This window comes from Rhincodon typus, chromosome 36 (genome assembly GCF_021869965.1).
Source record: "Rhincodon typus isolate 14 chromosome 36, sRhiTyp1.1, whole genome shotgun sequence".
Classification (NCBI taxonomy): Eukaryota; Metazoa; Chordata; class Chondrichthyes; order Orectolobiformes; family Rhincodontidae; genus Rhincodon; species Rhincodon typus.
In genome coordinates this window covers 17,673,080-17,691,619 of record NC_063367.1, presented here as the reverse complement: position 1 = coordinate 17,691,619, position 18,540 = coordinate 17,673,080, and the positions used below count along the sequence as shown (strand labels likewise).

The 18,540-nt window shown below is 43.2% G+C and overlaps 1 protein-coding gene across 1 annotated transcript in view; it reads right to left on the bottom strand.

The window, feature by feature from the left end:
* tmem266 (transmembrane protein 266) overlaps positions 1-18,311 on the bottom strand; it is a 74,875-nt gene extending 56,564 nt beyond the window's left edge. The window contains exons 1-2 of the mRNA XM_048617048.1: positions 18,223-18,311; positions 13,629-13,817 (exon numbers count right to left, since the gene is read on the bottom strand). Coding sequence (XP_048473005.1) covers positions 13,629-13,817; positions 18,223-18,311 — 278 coding nt within the window. The remainder of the gene's footprint in view (positions 1-13,628; positions 13,818-18,222) is intronic.
* Between the last annotated feature and the right edge of the window lie 229 nt (positions 18,312-18,540).

The window sequence follows — 18,540 nt, the reverse complement described above, 5'->3', positions numbered from 1 at the left end:
AGGAAAGACCTAAGCTCTGGTACTGACATGGGAGCTGAGGCACCTTTGATTGCCTTCACTTTATCTTCCAATGGCTGTAACCCAGTTTTGTTGACTCTGTAGCCAAGGTGATCACTTGGGGTGCCTGGAACACACATTTTTTCCCTTCTAAAGCATACACGGACCTGGGAGAAACGTCTAAGGACTATGTTGAAGTTGTCTAAGTGCTCCTTATTGGTCATCCCTGTTATTAGCACATCATCTGCATGAATGGCGACCTGGGGTAGACCTTGTAAAATGTTCTCCATCATCCTCTGAAAAATTGCACAGGCTGATGATATCCCAAATGGCAGTCTCGTATATTGGTACAAACCCTTATGGGTATTAATTGCAGCAAACTTCTGGAAATCCTCATCTAACCGCAATTGCAAGTATCTATGGCTCATGTCCAGCTTCTTGAAGGGCAGCCCCCTGCTAACTTTGTGTATAAATCCTCAAAGCGAGGGATTGGGTATATATCCAGCTGCGAAAAGGGGTTTACTGTTTGTTTAAAATCCCCACAGAGGCGAACCAATCCGTCAAACTTTACAATTGGTACAACTGGTGCTGCCCATTCCATAAATTGGGTGGGTTTGATGATTCCTTCGCTTTCCAGCCATCTGATTCCTGCTTTTCTACTTCTGCCCCCAAGGCAAATGGCACTGGGCAGGCCATGCAGAATCGTGGGATTGCTTCCCGGTCAACATGCAAAGTGGCCTTGGCTCCTTTGACCTTCCTGAAAAACTTTCGGGTGTTTAATTAGGACTTCACTCAGGCAACCATTTTCTAATCGAAAAATATTGAGTCAATCTAGGTGAATCTTTCTCAACCAATTTCGTCCCGTCCAGCTTGAGCCCAAGCTTTTTACTACAATCAGTGGTAACTGAACCAGCCGCTTCTCGCAAGAGACCAGAACCAAAGTTATATCCTTAATCTGTAAAAATTCCCCGGTACAGGCTCGCAGTGTAGTCGAGGTCTTCTGCAAACTTAAGGGTCGGAGTCCAGGGCGAACTTTATTAAAGGCTGGCTCTGCAATCATAGATATGGCCACACCGGTATCGACCTCCATTAGAACCGGGTGACCACTTAACTAGATGTTTATTTTGATTGATTCTAATTTGGATGTTGCTAAGCAATTTAACTGTTTCAAACCAGATGTAGGTGGAATTTCCAGGGTGTGTACACTCCTGGATACTCAATTTAAGTCTAGTGGGGCTCTTTTGCTGTCTCCAGTCTGCATTCCGGCAGCAATTGCAATGGCTTGCCAGCCCGGATCCTGAAAATATTTAAGCGTTTGGCTGAAGCTTAGCTTTGTTTTGGGGTTTTGCTGTGGGCTGACCTAGAGCCACCCTGCTCAGAATATGTCCTGAGTGAGGTTATACAATTGCCTTTACTTAAGTGGTGTTCCTAAAGCTCAGATTGGCAAGGGTGTCCATTTCCATCAGAATACCCTGCAACTCACATCCTCCTCTTGCTGCATTTTACAATGATAAAGCCAGTTGTAGTGCCTGTTCGAAGTCCAGTTGGGCTTCAGCTAGTAAGTGCTTTGGCATGGTCACATCATTATTCGGTCATACCAAATGGTCTTCAGCATCTCGTTAGGAGTTAAACCAAAGTTACATGCCTTTGCCAGTTGTCTTAACCTCAAGAATTCTGATACGGATTCCCCTCATTCTTGAATTTCTGGGTAAAACCAATAGCATATCAGAAGTAGAGGAGACTTGGAGTCATATTATTCCTTAACTAAATCTGTCAACTCTTGAAAGGTTTTGGTATCTGGTGCCTCAGGGAAAGTTAGGTTCCTGATAAACAAAAAAGCTGCAGGTCCACAAGTTGTCAGGAGAATTGCTCATCGCTTTTCATCTGCGCCAATGTCATTTGCCTGGAAAATTAACGCATTCTTTCCACATACTGGGTCCAGTCTTCGATGGCAGGATCAAATGAGTCAAAATTCCCAAATAAAGGCATGATATCAGAAATGCTTACCCCAACTCAAAGACTAATGTTGCAAGTGAATTTCTTCAGGAGCATGCTTTTATCTTGTTGCCACTGAAATATCTCCACAGAGACCAGTATCCCATCACCAAGTCACCCTTTATTTACATGCGGAGAGTCCTTGACAATGATCCAGCTCCCTCAGAGCCAGCTCTCAGAACCTCTGACACTCCTGTTTATATCTGTTTGCCAAGGTTCCCTGATTGGATCAGATTAATAGCCCCAATCAGGGAATTCATATTCACTTGGCTGATCTCATGACAATCACTACATAGTTTTGCTACCTTAGAGCTAGTTTGCCTGGGTTCAAATCCCATCTGCTCCAGAGGTATGTAATAAGATCTCTGAACAAGTTGATTAGAAAAGTGTTAAATTTTGTATTCACATTGCTACTGTCCCTTTTATTCCATGACCTATCACTTTCCTCACAAGTCTATTGTGTGGCACTATACCAAGTGTCTTTTGAAAATTCACATATATCACACCAACAGCGCTGCCCTCATCAACTCAGTTACCTGTTCGAAAACCTCCAGCTAGTTAGTTAAACATGATTTTCCATTAATAAATCTGCTGACTATACTGAATTACCCTACATTTTCCATGTGATTATTTTTATGGTGTGTGGCTATTCAAAGCAGATTGAAATTCAAGATCGCGGCATCTGTGTAGTTTGACGTGGAGATGGGTGATAACAGATGGAACTGCTCTGAGCCTCGCTAGAATCAGGACTGAATTCCAATCTAGGCCTCCAGTGATGGAATATTGTATTCCCTTATTTCATCTGTTTGTTTTCGCCAATATCCTCATTTAACACCATATCTCAATGATTAAAGGAATCAGAATCTTGTACTAAAAGCATGGAGCATCAAGGTGGGACTCAGTAACAAACAAAATAAAATCCATTGAACAAATATTGAATCTCGTTGGAAAGCCAAATATGTCAGACAGGAACTCCTAGGTTTCTGGTGATGACCAGGAGCCTGTTTTTGGCCTGTGAACACATGGGCAGGCCATCTTTAAGACAGGTAGAATCACAGAATCCCTAAGGTGTGGAAACAAGCCATTAGGGCCACCAATGTCCACACTGCTCCTCTGAAGAGCATCCACCCAGAGCCACCCCCCCATCCCCTCACCCTCCCATCCCTGTAATCCTGTATTTCTCATGGCTAACCACATACCTACACATCTTTGGACTGTGGGAGAAAACCCACACAGACACAGGGAGAATGTGCAAACTGCACACAGACAGTCGTCCGAGGCTGGAATCAAACCCAGGTCCCTGGCGCTGTGAGGCAGCAGTACTAACCACTGTGACACTGTGCCGCCGAAGGTAGTGGCAAGATTAAGGCAGGTAGTGCCATCTTTAATTTGGGAACCAGAATGACATCGCACTGCAACGTACAACATGTTCATTGCTTCACCCAGTGGTGCTGCTGCCCAGAGCAGCAACCATGTTTCTAAAGCAGAGATCAACAGATACTTGACATGCAAGGAATTCAAAGTGGTAGGTAGGAAGGTGCAGTTAATTCTACAATCCAATCAGCCACGATCTTATTAGATGGCACAGCAGACCAGAGAAGCTGAATGGCCTACTCTTGCTCCTAATTCATAAGCTTACATGCCAAACACACTGGGGCACTGCTGACTTGAAGGGCCTTCCAAGTCGCCTGAACATTAGGGAGGGTGTGGTGAAGGTAGGTGCAAGTGGATCTGGGGCTTTAAGTTGTGATGAAAACAGAACTTGCTTCTGCTGAACTTTTGAGCAGTCACGATTGAAGACTTTAACTTGTTGAGAGATCCAGATGATGCAGTTGCAAGGTATCTCACCCACGCTATGAAATGAAAGGTGTAAGTTTAAAATTAGCTCACCTCAAGTGTAGGAATTTATATATGGATTTGACATGCAGTCAAAACAGAGGAGTCTGAGACAATTTAACTCTTTCTAAATGAGTTGGATAGATGTCAAGGAATGGGACAGGAATGATGTTGATAATCAAATACTTTCTGTGATATAATCAATCCTTTGGAGGAATATTTGAAGGACTTAACTGAACAGTGCAAAAGGTAGAGCTTAACTAATACAGAAACTCCTTCAATGGATTAGTGATCCATACTAGCTAGCCCTGGTTAACAATAGTTTAGTTAGAACATTTAACATTGTGAAACATCCCAAGATACTAAATGGGATGACTATCAACAAAGTTTTACACTGAGCCAAGTAATGGGACTTTAAAAGTTGAACACTGCTTAGACACATATCTGGAGTAGGTGGGACTCGAATACAGGTCCATTGGCCAGAGATAGGGACACTGCCACTGTGCTTTTTATTTAACAACAGAAGTTTGGATGTTCTGCTGGGTAAGTTGCTGGATATAGATATTTTTAATCAACCTGTTCCAACATGTTATCACACATGGAACAGGTGGGATTTGAAGCCAGGTCTTTTGGCTGAAAGGTAGGACACTATCTGCATTTCTAACGCTGACAGAAGCAAGGTTTTAAGGATGGAATTCCAGAGATTAGGGCCCAGGCAGCTAAAATCACAATCATCAGTGGTAATGTGAAGGGAATGGAGGTATGCTACAGGCCAGAACTGGGGGAAGTTTTGATATCATGGAAAGTGAAACTGGAGGAGATTCCAGAGATAGGGAGACAGTGATGTCATGGAAGGATCAAGGAACGAGGTTGAGAATTCTAAAGACTGCTTCATGAGGAGGCAGTGCAGATTAACTTATCTAAGACAGTCAATGTGTCACAAGTCCTGCAGCTCATTTACCCTGTAGGAGTCCAACCCACTTCACATTTGCTCTGTGAAGGTGATAGATGAATGTGATCTGGTGTGTGTGAATATGGGTAGCAGAGTTGCAGATGAGCTCATGTATGTGTGGAAGATGAGAGGCTGATTAGGAGAATGTTGCAATAGTCAAGTCTGGAGGTAGGATAGGCACAGATGAGAGTTTCATTATCAGAAGACTGAGGGCTGGATAGAGTTCGGCCTTGTTACTGAGGTAGAAATAAGAACAAAGAACAAAGAAAATTACAGCACAGGAACAGGCCCTTCGGCCCTCCAAGCCTGCGCCGATCCCGATCTTCTATCTAAACCTGTCACCTATTTTCCAAGGATAAGTATCCCTCTGCTCCCTGCCCATTCATGTATCTGTTTAGATACATCTTAAATGATGCTATCATGTCCGCCTCTACCACCTCCGCTGGCAACGCGTTCCAGGCACCCACCAACCTCTGCGTAAAGAACTTTCCACGCATATCTCCCTTAAACTTTTCCCCTCTCACTAATCATGACCCCTAGTAATTGAGTCCCCCACTCTGGGAAAAAGCTTCTTGCTATCCACCCTATCTATACCTCTCATGATTTTGTAGACCTCAATCAGGTCTCCCCTCCACCTCCGTCTTTCTAATGTAAATAATCCTAATCTACTCAACCTCTCTTCATAGCTAGCGCCCTCCATACCAGGCAACATCCTGGTGAACCTCCTCTGCACCCTCTCCAAAGCATCCACATCCTTTTGGTAATGTGGCGACCAGAACTGTATGCAGTATTCCAAATGTGGTCGAACCAAAGTCCTATACATAGTTGGTCTTCATAATGCCATGGATAGTCATAGGATCCTTACAGTGTGGAAGCAGGCCATTTGTCCCATCAAGTCCAAACTGACCCTCCTAAGACCATCCCTCCGAGTCCCACTGCATCCTTGTAACCCTGCAATTCCAATGGCTAACCCACCGATCCTGCACATCTTTGGGCTATGGGAGAAAATAGGAGCACCCAGAGGAAACCCATGTAGACACGGGGAGAACATGAAGATTCCAAACAGACAGTCGCCCGAAGTTGGGATCGAAACTGATTTCCTGGTGCTGTGAGGCGGCAGAGCTAACCACTGAGACACCATAGTGAAGGGTTTGTGTTGGGTCAGCTGATTTGAGCCCTGTGGGTTGGGTCAGAGAGAGGCTAATAGATCAGAGTTGCCTCAACTCACTGCAAACCAGCGACGAGGGCAGGTTTAGGCTGGGCTGGGACATTTTTATTCATGAGCTGCCAGGTCAGAAACCCATCGGTGAGACAACGATAAGGGCCTTCCAGAGTAACATGAAAAGCATGAGCAGAGGGGATTTTAACCAATTGATAAGAACAAATGAAAGAGCAGATCGTTCAGCTAATGAATGCTTCATATCTCTATTTAGATCTGATGCTGCAGATGCCATTCCATTAATTATCAAGCAAAAAGAAAATATTTGAAAGGCACAACAGATTAGATTTTCTGCGATTTAATTAGCTAACGGCTCTTTCAAACACATGCAGCAATTAGCACAGAGTGTAAAGCATTCATAATTATAACTCTACAGCATTTACTGAGTGCGGTGTTCCAGTCAAAACTCACTTATGCAGCAAGGTAGCCTAGGAGTGAGGGGCCCTGTAGTTTAAATGAGCTGTGGGAGGTTGTGACACAAGAGCTACATCTGACATTCTGGGTAAGTTCATGATCAGTTGCTTCAAAGTTGCATTTCATCATCATAGAATCCTTACAATGGGGAAGCAGGCCATTCAGCCCATCAAATCCACTCCAAAGGGCATCCCACCCAGACCCACTTTGTCCCTGCATTTCCCGTGTCTAATCCATCTAGCCTATGCATCCCTGGACACTATGGGCAATTCAGTATGGTCACTCCATCTAACCTGCACACCTTTGGACAATGGTAGGAGACTGGAGCACCGGGAGGAGACCCATGCAGACAGAGGGAGAATGTGCAAACTCCACACAGAATTGAACCCGGGTGCCTGATGCTGTGAAGCAGCAGTGGGATGATCTCCACATCCAATCAACACTATAAGACCATAAGATGTAGGAACAGAAGTAGGCCATTCAGCACATCATGTCTGTTCTGCCATCCAATGAAATCATGGCTGATCAAATAAATCCTCAACTCCACATTCTTGCCTTTTCCCTATAATGCTTGATTCTCTTACTGATCAAAGATCTGTCTATCTCAGCCTTGAATGTACTTAGCAACCAAGACTTGACAGCTTTCTGTGGTAAAGAGCTTCACAGATTCACTCCCCTCTGAGAGGAGAAATTCCTCCTCATCTCTGTCGTATCCGGGCATCCCCTTACCCTGAGATTTTGACTCTCCCACTAGGGGAAAGAGCCTCCTCACACCTCCCCTACAAAAACCCTTAAAAGTCTTATATATTTCAATAAGGTCACCTCTCATTCTAAACTCCAATGTGTACAAACTCAACACACTCAACCTCTCCTCATTAGAATATCCCTCCATATCTGGAATCAATCTAGAGAACCTTCTCTGGACTGCTTCCATTGCAATTTCTCTCTTGTTAGAAAAAGGGACCAAAACCGTTGACAGTATTCTAGGTGTGGTCTAACTTGTGCAATCTGTAGTTTTAGCAATGTCTACTTACTTTTATACTCTATTCCCTTTGAAAGGAAGGCAAGCAGTACATCTGCCTTCCCTATTACCTAATGAACATGGATACTAGCTTTTTGTGATTCATGCACAACGAGACTGAAATCCCTCACCCCAGTGGCTTTCTGTGGTCTTTCTTCATTTAAATAACATTCAGATCTTGTATTCTTTCTGCCAAAGTGTATTACCTCATACCATAAAATCCCTACGGTGTGGAAGCAGGCCATTCGGCCCATCCAATCCACATTTGCCCTCTGAAGAGCATCCTACCCAGATCCACCCACCCTTCCCTATCCCTGCATTTCCCTATGGCTAACCCACTTAGCCTGCACATCCCTGGACACTAAGGTGCAATTTACCACAGCCAATCCACCTAACCTGCACATCTTTGTAATGTAGGAGGAAACCAGAGTAAACCCGCACAGACACGGGGAGAATGTGCAAACTCCAAACAGACAGCACCCGAGGGTGGAATTGAACCCAGGTCCCTGGCACTGCTGAGCCGCCGTGCCACCACATTTCCTCACATTAAATTCCATCTGCCAGGTTTTTGCCTACTCACTTAATCTGTCTATATCCCTTTGTAGATTCTTTGTGCCATCCTCACCATCATTAACCAGTGAACCCAGACCCCATGAGGTCCATCTAGAGCATTGTTTCAGCTCAGGTAAATGCTAGTGGCATTATTCACCAGTAATGAGGACTTGCACTTGGTATTAGTCCTTCCAACCTGTAATGTGCCTCAAGGTGTTTGCCCGTAGCACAATCAGTCAAGATTTCACAGTGAGCAGACCAATAGTTTGGTCACTGCAGCAGCCACGTCAAGTGTGGGGACCCCATTTGACAACGCCAGAGTGAACATGAGGCATTGAGTAGGGAGGGGGGTGCACTGGATAGATAGAGAAGGGGAGAGCTTAACTGCTCTGGAAGATGAAATCAAAATCCACCATGGTCAATGGTTCCATGTCATGGGAAGTTGGGAAAGCACAGGAGCTGTTGTGAAATAACTTTATCCTGTCACCAAGTCACACTTTTTTTACATGTGGACAGTACATGGACTCTGAGCAGCTAGCTCAGAGCCAGTCCATTGAGAGGGGAGAATCACCAAGACTCCTATTCATATCTGTCAGCCAGGGCTCCCTGATTGGCCCAGGTTAACAACCCCAATTAAGGATCTCATACTCAATGAGATCCACCTGGCAAACCTTGTTTCAGCCACTACAGTTGCAACATCATGGGGTGGCCTTCCTCATTCTAGAAAATGCAGTAGCCAATTCTGTGCACAGCAAGATCCTGATTGTGAACAGACCATCTCCTTTAATGATATTGTGTGAGGGATGCATCTAGGATGTACTGATTGTGGTACACTTAACCTACTGATGATGTTTCATTTGTGACTACGCTATGTTCAACGCATTGAGAGAATTGTACACAATACACACATCAGACTGAAGAAGGGTCTCGGCCCGAAACGTCAGCCTTCCTGCTCCTCTGATGCTGCTTGGCCTGCTGTGTTCATCCAGCTCTACCCTTGTTATCTCTTACACCAATACTTATTGGACGCTCCAGAAAAAACAGGGAAAATGGGAGAAATCAGGAAGATTAAAATAAGCCACCATTTCTCCAATAAGAAAGATGCCCGGGATCATTAAATCTGCAGCCTTGGACTGGCAGAGAAAATGAAAAACCGCCTGAGCAACACACCATCACAATTTTCAAGCTATTAATTCAAATCCTGAAAGAAGTGAATTAAGCTGAGGTGCCTCAGCTCCTACTGCAATTCTAAGCATTCCCTGCAGTAGACGGGAGTGCGTGATCTGTTAGATAGTAAGATGCCCTGTAGGCCTCTCCTGGGTGCTCCTTCAAGATAAGTTACACTGCACACTAATTAAATAAGCAGGAACTGTTGCCTGCTTTCTCTCTAGTCCCCAGAGAGGCAATACACCGAAAAGGAGCTTTGTATTCTGTGCGTGTGTGCGTATGTGCGTCTAGTCAGCACTCGCAAGATGCTCTTTGCCTTTAAACTTCCCACCCTCATGTCTTTTCCACTCCCTTCCATGCTATTTGTTTTGAGTAAGGCCTCTTCTATTATGAGTGAAGATAATAATCTTCGCTTTTCTCTGTAAGTCATTTCTGTTCAGTATCTAACAATGAGGCAGAAAGGCAGGCACATTGATTTTTCTGGAGCCAGCTTGTCAGTGTTCAAGAGTGAGCTGAAATCAGGCTGTACAGCCACGATGTAGGCCTGAGGCAGGGACTGTTATTACTTTTCCCATTGCAAACCTGCAAGGAGAAGTCAATTATTGTCTAAAGTTCATAAATATTCATACCCTCTGACAATACACAGAGCAACACATTGAAGCTTTATACATTGAGAAACACAGACAGAGCAGGTCACTAACATTGCAAAATACACACTGTTAGAGTTGCATATAAGAAACATAGTGTCATAGAGATGTACAGCATGGAAACAGACCCTTCAGACCAACTCGTCCATGCCACCCAGATATCCTAAATTAATCTAGTCCCATTTCCCAACATTTGGCCCATATCACTCTAAACCCTTCCTATTCATGTACCCATCCTGATGCCTTCTAAATGTTCTAATTCTACCAGCCTCCACCACTTCCTCTGGCAGCTCATTCCATGTAAGCACCCCACCCTTTGTGTAAAAGTTGCCTATTAGGTCCCTTTTATATCTTACCACTGACATCTTAACCTATGCCCCCTTGTTTTAGTTTCCCCTATTCTGGGAAAAAGACCTTTTCCTATCCATGCCCCTTATGATTTTAAAAGCCTCTATCAGGTCACCCCTCAGCCTCTGACAGTCCAGAGAAAATAGCCCCAGCCTATTGAACCTCTCCTTATAACTCAAACCCTCCAACCCTGGTAACACCCGTGTAAATCTTTTCTGGACTATTTCAACATGGTGATGACGATTGTCCTACTAGATGAAGTGGAGATTAAAGTCCTGCCCAAGCATTCATTTTGTATTCGTATCTATTTTGTATTGTTCTGAAGAATGGTCACTGAAACTGAAATGTTAAATCTGCTTTCTCTCCACAGATGCTGCCAGCCCTTGCTGAGTTTTTCCAACAATTCCTGTTTTTGTTTCATTTTGTATTGTTGCATGGACACATGGGACTGCATTGTATATACTATATTAACCATGTGGTACATATTAGCAGGAGTATGCTATGTTTAATAAACCAACGTTGGTTTTCATACATATGTACAACCATTTGTAAGTGCAAACTATGGCTGAAAAGGGAGATGAGTTATTGATGCTTTTCAGCTTACTCTCATCTGGACAAAATGTCAAATGTGAGTATGACTATGTCACACTGTTACTTGACTAGTCTGTGAGACAACTCTCCCAATTTTGGCACTAGCCCCCAGTAAGGTGGACTTTACATGATTGACAGGGGTGCATTTGCCATTGTTGTTTCCATTGACTATTTGACATCAGGTGATCCATCTGGTTTCATTCCTGTGTTGAGACTTTGCAGTCGTTGATACAACTCAGTGGCTTGCCTGGCCATTTCAGAGAGCATTTAAGAGTCAGTCACATTGTTGTGGGTCTGGGGTCACATGTAGGTCAGGTAAAGACGGCAGTTTATCCTTCCTTAAAGGCATTAGTGAACCAGATAGGTTTTTACCGACAATTGTTGGAAAAACCCATCTGGATCACTAATGTCCTTTAGGGAAGGAAACTGCAATCCTTACCTGGTCTGGCCTACATGTGACTCCAGACCCACAGCAATGTGGTTGACTCTTAACTGTCCTCTGGACAATTAGGGATGGGCAATAAATGCCTATGGTGCCTTCATCCCATGAATGAATAAAAAAAAATTGACAATGATTTCACAGTCACCAATAGACTTAGAATTCCAGATGTTTATTGAATTCAAATTCTACCATCTGGACTATGAACCCAGATCCGCAGAACATTATCTGTATTTCTAGATTACTAAATCTAGCAACAATGCTACCAGCCCATTACTTAGCCAGTAAAACTTTTCTGTTTGTCTTTCAGATCTCCAGAATCCATAGTACTTTGCTTTTATTTTGAGTTATATCCAGTCTCCAGTCTTTAATCAAAATAACCTTTGACATTCTGTTGTAAACATGCCCACCTCTTTTGTTTCTGTCTCATTGTCACCTCCTTTTTTTGTCGTACATCCTTGTCCCTGTTAGCAATCAACCTCTGCTGTTCTCCATCTGAACACAGACCTTTATACTTTTGTTCTTTTCCTCTCTCTCTGGCCACTGAATATTTGCTTAAATGTTGTTCATCTTTGATATGTCCTTCTTCTGATGAAAGGTCATTGACCTGAAATTTTCAGTTTGATATTATTCCCTCACACAACTGCTTCCTAACCTGTTGAATATTTCCTAGCATGTACTTCACTTAAGTACACAATCAGGTCATCTGTCTCACTACTGTTTGTGGAAGCTTGCTGAGCAACAAAATGACTGTGGAATGACCTTCCAGACAGAGTGGTGGATGCGGGTACAGTTACAATGTTTAAAAGATATTTGGACAAGTACATGGATAAGAAATGTTTGGAGAGATATGGGCCAAGTGCAGACAGGTGGGACTTGTTTAGTTTGGGATTATAGTCGGCATGGACTGGTAGGATCAAAGTTTCCTTGCTGTGTGACACTGTGACTATAACTGTACAACTGCCTCACTTGCCCACATTATAACAGCACCACACTTCAACATCAGTATCAAATCAATTTGCCGTGAGGAGCATTGAGAGAGCCTGAGGAGGTGGTGGGTGCTATGTTAATGCAAAATACTTTCCTTTCGATCTGTTCACTTGGGGCACTTTCCCAAAAGGTTTCACCTGCTTTGACATTTTTGATAAAAACATGAGCTGCAATCAATTATTGTACTCACATCCAACATCCACAGTAATCAAAATTGATATGATTTCAATCATTTCTGGGGCAAAGTAATTTCGAATTAATCACTTCCAGGCAATGCTCAGTAACTAGCAGAAGGAAGGAAACTTTCATTGGGCTTTGCTGTTGATGGAACAATTGATTGTCAATGTACATGGCTCCTTGTTAAATATTAATCACTGATGTAATAGTGCAACAACAATTTAAATTGCAATTAATCAAATCACAATTTGTCTCAGAATAATAGCTGGATTACTGCCTGTAGTTTGGAAAATAAAGTTATCCTCTTTAATTTCAATCAGCAGAAGCCAGGTATGTCTTCTCAGCTATTTAGCCTCAATGAAGGTGGTGCCATGAGACTATAAGGACATGGGAATTAGGAGCAGAGCTACACCACCCTTGAAACATCTTTTACTGTGCAATAATGACATGGTAAAGTCATCATAGTCTTACCAGACCGTAGAGCTACTCTCCCATTAGAGAGAAAGAGAGAGAGATGACTGGTACTGGTTTTTATTTGATTTGATTTGATTTATCATTGTCACATGTACGTAGGTACGGTGAAAAGTTTGGTTTTGCATGCAGTACAGGCAGATTATACCATACAAAGTGCATTAGGGTAATAGAACAGAGTGAGGAATACAGTATTATGGCTGCAGAGGAGATGCACAACAAGTGAGGTCAACATTTCAATTTAGGATTTGCGAGGTTCATTCAGAAATCTGATATTAGCAGGGGAAAAGCTGTTCTTGAATCTGTTGGCACATGTGTTTAAGCTTTTGCATCTTCTGCCTGACAGAAGAGATTTTAATTGGGGTGGAAGGAGTATTTGATTATGTTGGCTGCCTTCCCAAGGCAGTGAGAAGTGTAGTTGGATGGAAGGTTGGCTTGAGTGATGGACTGGGCTCACACCTCAAGTGGGCGGCAAGGTTGAGAAGGTGGGACCTTTAGGGTAACCTCAGCTGGAGGCATAGTTGAACCATGCAAACTGTGCCCAGAGGTGGTCGCACGGTGTTGGATTAGTAACCAGTAATAATCAGCACCCTTAACTCATGCAGTCTAAATTGATCCTCCCTTTGAAATTTGGCATTCTTGCATCTGTCCTGATGAAAACAGCATTTCTTTTTCTATCAGCAATTCTCAAGTGCTGTTCTACTGAACAGCTGTAAGTATAAGCATTGAGATCAGTAGAAAGATATAAAATTAAAGAGCTTTCTTTTCCAAAAGATAAAAACAGAAGCGAAAATTTCTGATGACCCACTCACCTCTCTCTTTGATCATCGTCATCCATGTTGGAAAGTAGCTGTGACCCCGCCAATGAGAGGTCAAGTGCAGCCAGGGGCAGGTCACGATAGGCGAAGCTGACAAGTTGCACAGGGGCAATGCACTGGCTCTCGTCTTCCACCTGCTGTGAGATGATCTCAAGGTCTGCCGCAGTCCCTTCCTGACCAGGCCTACCAAAGACAAAATTGCATGTCAACACAGTGCGTGACAAATCTCACAGTGCTTTACTGGAGATGCAAGCTACCTCTGTTTCAGCCGCAGAATGGATCTCAAACACAGGCATTATTCAGTGCAGACCTTTCCCAGCTTCTGCAAAATCTTTCACAAAATTAGAAATCACTGGACTCGAAATGTTAACTCTGCTTTCTCTCCACAAATGCTGAGATTTTTCCGGAAATTCCTGATTTTGTTTCTGCTTTCCAGCACCCACAGTTCTTTGGTATTTGCAAAATCTTTCATTTCTTCACTTGCTCCAGTTGTACAAAAACATTCAGTGTTTGGTTGCCACCGTATGTTGTTTTTCACAGTGTCACTGATATAGCACCTTTAACTTAGTCAGATGACACAATTCACAGGAGATTTTATCAAACAGATAAGACACTGGGCCATGTACAGAGATATTAGGACTAGTAGTTAAAAGCTGGGTCAAAGAGGTAGGTTTTAAGGGTTGTCTTTGAGAATGAAAGAGAGATAGGAAGATAGTCACTGGGGAGTTTCACACTTTAGGACCCAAAGGCTGGAGAGATAGTTATTAATAGTCAGGCGATGAAAACTGCGAATGACAAATGGAATGTTATCATTTCTTACAAGGGGAATGGAATATAAGAATAGCACTGTTGACAGGACATTGGTGAGACCACATCTAGAATACTGTGTTCAGTTTTTAGTCTCCTTATTTCAGAAAGGAGATAATTGGATTAGAAACTGTTCAGAGAAGGATCACTTGACTTCCTGAGATGAAGGGTTTAGTTCATAAGGAAAGATTGGACTGAACATATTCATTGGATGTTGAAGAATTAGGGGTGATCTTATTGAAACATGACAGGGCATGACAGGATGGATGCCAAGAAGATGTTTAGTCTTGTGGGAGAGACTAGAACCAAAGGACTCAGTTTAAAACTAAGGGATCTCCTACTGAAGATGGGGATGAGGAGAACATTATTTTCTTTTTCCCAGAGAACAGTGGAGGCTGAGCCATGTAATATTTTTAAGGTTGAGTAGTATGGACTCTGGACTAACAAGGAAGTCAATAGCTACTGGAGGTCAGACAGGAAAGTGGAGTTTAGGGCACAATCCAATCAGGTATGGTTTTATTGAAAGGCAGAATGCTTGAAGGGCTAAATGGCCTCTTTCCTTCTCCTGAGTCATTTTTGACACGTAGAAAAGCAAACAAAAAGGGATAGAAATTAGCTCCAGTAGTTGGTGCAGCTCTCTCCTCTCAGAGGTAGTGTTAGGCTCAAGTCCCACTTCAGAGATCTGCTCATATATTCAAGGCTGACACTCCAGGGCAGTTCTGAAGAAATGCTGTGCAGATTGAGGGGTTATCTGTCAAATGAAATGCTAAACTGAGTTTATGTAAAAGATTCTGTGGCACTATGTGAAAACAGAGAGGAAAGTGATCTCTCCTCAAGAATCATGAGTTAATAATTATCCTTCAAAGAACATCACTGTTAAAAAAGCAAATATCTGGCCAGCATCTTTTTTTTAACTTCGGGAATGTGTGCATCACTGGCTGGAGCAACATTCATTGTCCATCCCTAAATGTCTTGAGAAGGTGGTGGTGAGCTGCCTTCCTGAATCTTTGCAGTACATTTGGTGTGGGTAGACCCACAACGCTGTTAGGAAGGGAGTTCGAGGAATTTGACCCAGTGGCACTGAAGGAACAGCAATATATTTCTAAGTCAGGGGAAGTTATAGGAAGGGGTATTGTAGCGGCAATGTCACTGGACTAGTAACCCAGAGCTCCAGGTTGATGTTATAGGGACTAATTAGAAGATGATGAAATTTGGATTCAATAAAGGAAATTTGGAATTAAAAAGCTAGCCTAATGGCAACCATGAAATTACTGCTAATTGTCTTACTTCCAGACCACAGGGCTGTTCTCTCTTGAGAGACAACTGGTCGTGGCTTAACCTGAGCGTTACCATGCTGCGGGGGAGGGGAGTAGTTGAGAAGGAGAATCCTTCATAGTAACCTCAGCCTGTGTGACAGTTGAATCCATGCTGTTGTCATCATATTGTATCACAAACCAGCTGTCCAGCCAACTGAGCCCTTCCATCTCTCTCTCTCCTTCTCTCAAGTCTACCTCTTAGGTGATATTTGTCCTTTAAGGAAAGAAATCTGTCAGATTTACATTTGTGGCTTACATAGTCACACAGCAATTGTGCTTGATTCTTAACTGCCTTCTGAAATGGCCTTAGCGAGCCACTCAATGGACAATTAGGGGTAGGCAATATATGCTAATCCAGACAGCAATTCCACAACCTATGAACAAATTTAAAAAAAACTCAGGATGGTGGGTGGCATGCAGATGTTGGTGTTGCTATGTATCTGCTGCCCTTGTCCTTGTAGGTGTTTGTGGTTGTGCGTTTGAAAGGTGCTGTCTTAAGGAGCCTTGCACTGTTAATTTTGAAAGCTAGCTGTACACAAACTGACTGACTCCTGTCTGAATGCCTGGAAAACAGTCTGGGATGAACTGAGGCGCTTTATACATGCAAATTCTTTCCATCTTTATAAGCAGCATGTGCACTTATGAAGTGTCCCCTTGCTGCAAAACTTTGAGAATTGCTGGTCTAAACCCTGGAGCAGCGACTACGAAAGCACCAATCCAGAAGATCTGGCTCAATCACAGTAGCAGATTTGCAGTGCTGTCATGGGTTATAATGGATGAGAAGCTGCACAAAAATCAATTACTAACCTGCTACACTCCTGCCTGTCTCTTATTGCTTAACAGCATTTCCACACTTAGTGAAATATTTAATTATAAAGTTAATCGTTTGGCTAAAGCCAAGATAAACCCAGCAGCTGTTAGGAGCCAGCCCCACCAGCAGGAAGCTGACGGTGGTGGCAGCTCAGCACAAAGCATGATGTACAATTCCTATCCCTTCAGCAACTCAATCCTGTCTAAATCTTCAACAGAGTGGGGGAATAGGGGGAGCAAAGCTTGACTGGAGTCCCCACTCTGAATAAGGTACAAAGAAAGAAAAGGGAGCTTAGAGCAAGTGAAGTATTTTTGAAATGCGGTCACTGCTGTTTACAGGAAGCATGCAAGTTACATTTGTGAACAGCAAGCTCCCGCAGCAACTGGACAAACTGCTTTGAGTGATGTTCTTTGAGGGATAAACATTAGCAAGGAAACTGGAGAGGACTCCCTGGCTCTCTTTTAGAATAATTCCCTGAGATCTTTTACACCTACCCAAGAATGCTGGATTTAACAACTCAGTCAAAAGATAGCTCTGTCCCACAGCACAGCAGTGGGGACGTGGTGATGTACTGCTAATGTCACTAGGCTAATAATCCAGAACCCTAGGCTAATTCAAGGAGGGTATTGATTCAAGTTCTGCCGTGGTAGATGGTGAAGTTTGAATTTAACTAAATCCAGAATTAAAAGCTGGTCTAATGGTGACCACATAATCATTGTTGATTGTTCTAGAAACCTATCTGATTCACTAATGTCCTTTAAGGAAAGAAATCTACCATCTTTACCTGGTGTGGCCTATGTGAATCCAGACCCATAGCATTGTGACTCTTGACTGCCCTCTGAAATGGCCCAAGCAAACTAATTAGTTCCAGAGCAATTACTGATGAGCAACAAATACTGATCTTGGCCAGTGATGCCTACTTCCTATGAACAAGTTTAAAAAATACCTCCATCTGCAACACACTGGGTGTGTCAGCCTTGACTTTATGTTTAGGCCTCTACAGTGGGACTTGAACCCACAACTTGAGGTGAGTTCCACCTGACCTGGTATAGCTGCCTGGATGTTCTCTTTCTGTTTGTTACTGCGGGATTCCAGCTTTGCACATTGTGGTGTGTCCGTGCGTGTGTGTATGTGTCTGTGTCTTGAGGGTATGTGTGTGTCTCTGTGTCTGTGCGTGTGTGTGTGTGTCTGTGCGTGTGTGTCTGTGTGTGTGTCAGTGTGTGTGAGTACGCGTGTGCCTGTTGGGGTGGGGGCTGTCAGGGGACAAAGTGCTACTTAGACCTCAATGATCTGAAGAGGGTCATTTATATTTTCTTCTAGAAATTACAAGAGAGTTATAGAGCTCAAGAAAGAAGGCTGTGGTTGATTCCAATTCCTTGTGGGGTTGTTATAATTTAAATTGCCAATTTTATGTCTTATTAATGTCTTCTGAAAATCAATATATTACATAATCTGGTGCATTCTGTTTCTCTACATGTTGCTGCTTAGAAAATTCAAGCTATTAAACAAAACCTGTCTTTTATAAGCCTGTCCTATCTCTGCTTACTCCAGTTTCCCTGTCCCTGAATAGACTGTGTTATCTTTCCCCATTTAGGCTGTACTATTTGTTACTGATCAGCCAAGGTTCACTATCCTTGAATTGCCCTATGCTAACTGCTTCTGACTAGCGTTAACATCACCAGCTCCCCAACCATCAGTCTCCTGAGGGTTGTAACTGACTACAGATACCACTGGTCCAGCCATGTATGAGTCTGAGTACTCTGTGCTGAAAGTCCATCTTCTGAACACCCAAAATTTCTCCTACACCTAAACTGCCCAAGTCCAGAACACTCTCCACTCACCTGGATGGATAATGTTACAACAACAGTCAAGAAGCTCAACACCATCCAAGACAAGCAGTCTACTTGATTGGGCCTCCATCCACCACCTTAAATGATTACTCTCTGGCACTCCATGGATGTAGTGAGTATCA